At 50.7% G+C, this 5,213-nt stretch overlaps 1 protein-coding gene across 1 annotated transcript; it reads right to left on the bottom strand.

The window, feature by feature from the left end:
- Positions 1 to 3,133: 3,133 nt before the first annotated feature.
- LOC127006445 (Krueppel-like factor 2) lies at positions 3,134 to 5,197 on the bottom strand. The gene is made up of 3 exons (XM_050876397.1): positions 4,524 to 5,197; positions 3,968 to 4,330; positions 3,134 to 3,879 (listed from the first exon to the last, which is right to left on the bottom strand). The coding sequence occupies exons 1-3, from the start codon at positions 4,593 to 4,595 to the stop codon at positions 3,373 to 3,375; spliced, it is 942 nt and encodes a 313-aa protein (XP_050732354.1). The 5' UTR covers positions 4,596 to 5,197; the 3' UTR covers positions 3,134 to 3,372.
- Positions 5,198 to 5,213: the final 16 nt, after the last annotated feature.

Here is a 5,213-nt window from a genome sequence, read left to right as displayed (position 1 = left end):
AATATCGCCGCCAAAATGTTAACTTATCGCCGCCAGAATTGTAAGGTATCGCCGTAAACCTGTAATATCTCATCTCTCTCACCTCGCTATCATCTCTCGCCGCTAAAATATCGCCTAACGGTCAAAGAGGGGATCAATCTGGTTCTAATGTGTGTTTCTTTATAAGTTCACGGCAAAGAGGATGGGTCAAACTGCCATGCACCAGGGCCATAAAACTACTCCTGGAAATGCCCAAAACTCCAACGAAAGCCTTGTTAAATATGTGTACTTGGGAGAAGAAATGCTTAGTAATACGGCCTTAAGTTAGCCTATATACACCGCTCAGGTCTGCTAAATAATACCCGATATATTTCCCTAGATTTTGCACCCCTGGAAAAATTAGTAAGTGTGCAGAATGACCAACACACACACACATACTTACTCTTTCCCTTTCTTTTTCTCTCTCTTTTCCCTTCCCTTCCCTCTTTCTTACTTGTTTTCTTTAAATCTTCCTTCTTTCCTTCCTTTGCTCATGTCTCCCTCACGACAAAGTTACGACGCATTTACCTGGGCCCCCCCCCCCCCCCTCTTTTTTTTTTTTCTTCCTATATTATGCTCTTTTCTTCCTCTCGTGCTTCCTTCCTCCGCCTCCTCCCATCTCCGGCTTCCTCTCTTACCTCCTTACTCCTCCTCCTCTTTCGCTCAGTTCCATAGTTTAACTCGAGTTCAAGTATACTAGTACTCTTGTACCTCACTCGAATCCAAGTAACTACTTTTTAATGATTTTTCTGCAGCATATTGCATGTTATTAAGATTATAGTATACTTCACTGTAATGTCACTCACCCCTAAGCTTAGGCCATATCTTTGTTAACCCTCACCCTGGCCTCACCTCACCCTGGCAGGTCGTCAAACACCACACCAGACACAGGTTTGCATACTGGGGTTGCACTGAAATGTATACTCGAAAGTAGCCAACTCGTAAAATCGTCGAGTACTTTTGAGTCCAAGTACAGGTAGTAAGGATCTTTTGACCCCGAGAACATTTTTTTTTCCTTATTACAGCAAAGGAGTCAGTTTAAGGGCATGAAAAAAAGGTAACAAATGTTTAAAAAAAGCCCGCTACTCACTGCTCCTAAAAAGAGTTAGAGGAGTGGCCGAAAGAGAGGTCAATTTCGGGAGGAGAGGTGTCGTGATACCCTCCTCTTGAGAGTGTTCAAGTCGTAGGCAGGAGGAAATACAGTACATGATATTATGGACTGAAGTACGAGAATGAATACGAGCACATGAACTTAGACCCAAGCTTACCTCTTCCTTCCTTCCTCTTCGTCTTTTCCTCAAATAACAACCCACCCTTTGAGTCTAAGTACAGGTAGTGAGTATCTTTTGACCCCGAGAACAATTGCAAGTACATGATATTGTGGACTGAAGTAAGAGAACGAATACGAGTACGTGAACTTAGACACAAGCTTACCTCTTCCTCCCTTCCTCTTCGTCCTTTCCTCAAATAACAACCCCCCCACCCCCCCACCCACCCCTTTGAGTCCAAATACAGGTAGTGAGTATCTTTTGACCCCGAGAACAATTACAAGTACATGATATTGTGTATTGGAGAATGAATACGAGTACATGAACTTAGACCCAAGCTTACCTCTTCCTTCCTTCCTCTTCGTCCTCTCCTCAAATAACAACCCCCCCACCCCCCCACCCACCCCCTTTGAGTCCAAGTACAGGTAGTAAGTATCTTTTGACCCCGAGAACAATTACAAGTACATGATATTGTGTACTGGAGAACGAATACGAGTACATGAACTTAGACCCAAGCTTACCTCTTCCTTCCATCCTTTTCGTCCTTTCCTCAAATAACACCCCTCCCCCCCCACACACACACAAACACATACCGTTTTTCCTTTCCTCCTCACGGCTCTCCTCTTTCGTCCCCGCGTCCTTCCTTCACCCTACGACTTCCTGGTTCTCTCCCTCACCTTCCTGCGCCGCCACGTCACCAGCATCGCCGTCAGTCACGAGAAAACGACACAAATATGACACGTTCGACATCTTTCCTCCCTCCCTCGTGTGGCGCCAGGGAGCTTTTTGTAAACATTGAGCGTTCGAATCTGCGAATGAAGAGACACTTGGCTTTTATTTTCCTGTTTTATCGTTGTTTCTGCGTTATTTCATGTGGTTTTGTAGTGTTAATAAATGTTTTGCAATACTTACCATCATTTGTGTTAGGCTAGAGAGTGATGTCTTCCTACGCGCATGCAATGACACTGTATTCATTCTTGCCCTCGTGTGAAATAAAGCCCCATACATTAACGTAAACCTGAATAAAAAACAATATATGTACCTTTTTTTATCATCATTTCAGGCATTATAGATTTCTTGTATAACCTATTTTTGGTGAATTTAAAACTTTGGCTCAACCTCGAACGCGCCGTAACCAAAACAATAACACGTGACAGTCGAGAAGGGGAAGAGGGAGGGACGGAGCGGAAGGGAAGAAGGGGGAAACAGATGAATGGGCAAACAAGGGGGATAGGAAGATAACACTAAGTGGAGGATGAAAAAGATTAAAAGAGGAATATAAAAGGAGAATGAATAGCTGGAGGAGAGGGTGACAGGGAAGACGGAGAAAACACTACCAAGAAGATGAGAAGGAAATGGAAGGAGGAGAAAAAGGAATATTAGGAGAATGAATAGTTGAAGAAATGAGTGGCAAGGAGGACGAAGAAAAGAACACGAAGATGAGAAGAAAGATAAATGGAAGGAGGAGGAAGAGGAACATAGAAGGAGAATGAATATAGAAGTGAGTGACGGGGAAGACGAAGAACACGAACAAGATGAGAGGGCAAAGAAATTGAAGGAGGAGAAAGAGGAACACAGAAGAACACACAACAGTTGCAAGAGAAGGACTGCAGGAGAAGGAAGAGTTTGATAAAGCGGGAAACGCGTTGAAACTATAACACAGAATAAGAAGAGAAGGAGGAGGAGAAAGGGAGATGAATGGAATAGTAGGAGGAGGAGGAATTAAGTAGATAAGGAAGAGGAGGAGGAGGGGGAGGAGGGATGAGGGAAGCATATAGGGCTGTGTGAGGTCAAGAGGGCTACAGGAGGACGTAAGGGCATGCAGCATAATAACAGTCCGGTCACTTTGAAGAATAATTTATTGACGTATATAACAAAACACTACAACTACTACACCCAGGACGCGGGGGAGAGGCGCACACCCACACGGGGGAGAGGGGCGTGCAGCACTGGGGGAAGGGGTAGAGAGTCAGCCTGGAGCCTGCCACGACCTGCTGCTGAGTCATGTGTCGTGCAGGCCGGGGTCACGGCGAGGAGGGTCAGGCTGGTACAGGTTGTGGTGGTGGCGGTGGTAGCTGCGTGCAGGTCACGGCGCCAGCACCGCCGAGGCCGCCGCGGAGTGCCGCTTCATGTGCAGGCTGAGGTGGTCGGAGCGCGAGAAGGCTCGCTCGCACAGCCTGCACTGGAAGGGCCGGTCGCCCGTGTGCTTGCGGTAGTGTCGCGTCAGCTCGTCGGAGCGCGCGAACCGCCAGCCGCAGCCGCGCCACCGGCACGTGTACGGCTTCTCGCCCGTGTGCGTGCGCAGGTGCGCCTTGAGGTGGGAAGACTTGGTGTAGGTCTTGAGGCAGGCCGGCTGCGGGCACGTGTGGATCACCACGCGGCGGCGGCTGCGGCGGCGGCGGGGGCGCGGCGGGGCGGCGGCCGAGGGGGGCAGCGCAGGGGGGCACAGCACGGGGGCGGCGACCAGGCCCGGGGCGCGGGGAGACGAGGGGGGCGTCAGCACCAGCCCCCCGCCCCCCCAGTACTGGTAGAGGGGCGGGGCGGGGGGGTAGGCGGGGTAGGTAGTAGTGGTGATGGTGGTGGTGCAGGGGGGGTGCTGGGGGGTAGGGGGGCGTGGCAGGGGTGGGGTGTGTGGGGGTGGGGTGTGCGGGGTGAGGGTGGGGGGGCAGTTGGTGGGGGGCGGGGGCGGGGTGTGTGGGACTGGTGGTGGGGGTAACGTGTGTGGTGGGGGCGGCGGGGGGCTGCTGGGGGGGCGAGTACTGGCCGGGGGTGGCGGGGGGCTGAGTATGGGGGGGCTGTGGGTGGTAGTAATAGTAATAGTGGGTGGGGGGCGGGGGAGGGGGGGGCTCCAGGTACTGTTGTGGGTGGTGGTGGGGGAAGGCCGCCGTGATGGGAGGGAGGGCAGCCACCCCGCCCCCCTCGCCCTCCGTCTCTGAGCCCGGGGGAGTGGGGGGCAGCGGGAGGGGGGCCTGGGGGGCGGGGAGGTGCTGGGGGGCCGCCACTCCTGCCTCCTCCATCAAGACTGACTCCAGGTCCTGCCACATCTGGGGGAGGGGGAGAGGGGGTGTTAGAACCCTTTACTACTACTACTACTACTACAACTACTACTACATCTACTACTACCACTACATCTACTACTACCACTACTACATCTACTACTATTACTACTACCACCACTACTGATACTACTACTACTACCGTTACTATTACTACTACTACTACTAAAAAAATCCTTACCTGGTTGAACTCTAATATGGAAGGCGAGGTGATGGCGTAGGGCCGCGGGGGTGAGGCGGGGCACACTTCCATCCTCCCTGAATGCTCCTTCTCGACTGCCAGTCTCTCCCTCCTCTCAGCTGACTCGCCCCTCCCACGTGCGTCATATTTGTCAACATTGCAGCATTCATAGACACACAAACTCCCTTACACTCCCTTACTACACACTATCCATACATAATACATACTAGTACCTCATTAATACATACTGGAACCTCTTTATATGTGCTTAGTCCCGTGTTTCGTAATTAAAAAGTGGGATTATTTTTGTGTGTTAGGTAATGAAAGCGCTCCTACCGCCGCCATGTTGGGAACGAGAGCCAATCAGCGTGCAGGGTTGTGTGAGCGTTAGCCAATGGGAGGGGCGGATGGGAAGGGGGCGTGGCTCTCCCTGCTCCAGAATGACGGCCTGTTGAGGTGCCTCCTTTGTGTTGAGTGCCAGAAAATGACGGCGAGGCTTAGTTGCTTCCTGGCACTGATGGGGGGAGCTTGTGGCACTGATGCTGCTACTACTGCTACTACCACTACTACTACCACTACTATTACTACTACTAATACTAATACTAATACTTATATATACATACTATCAGCCTACTCCTACTACTTCTACTACAAGAACAACTACTATTACTACTACTACTACTATTACTA

This window comes from Eriocheir sinensis, chromosome 32, assembly GCF_024679095.1.
Source record: "Eriocheir sinensis breed Jianghai 21 chromosome 32, ASM2467909v1, whole genome shotgun sequence".
NCBI classification, from domain to species: Eukaryota; Metazoa; Arthropoda; class Malacostraca; order Decapoda; family Varunidae; genus Eriocheir; species Eriocheir sinensis.
This window is presented reverse-complemented; position numbering and strand designations above follow the sequence as displayed.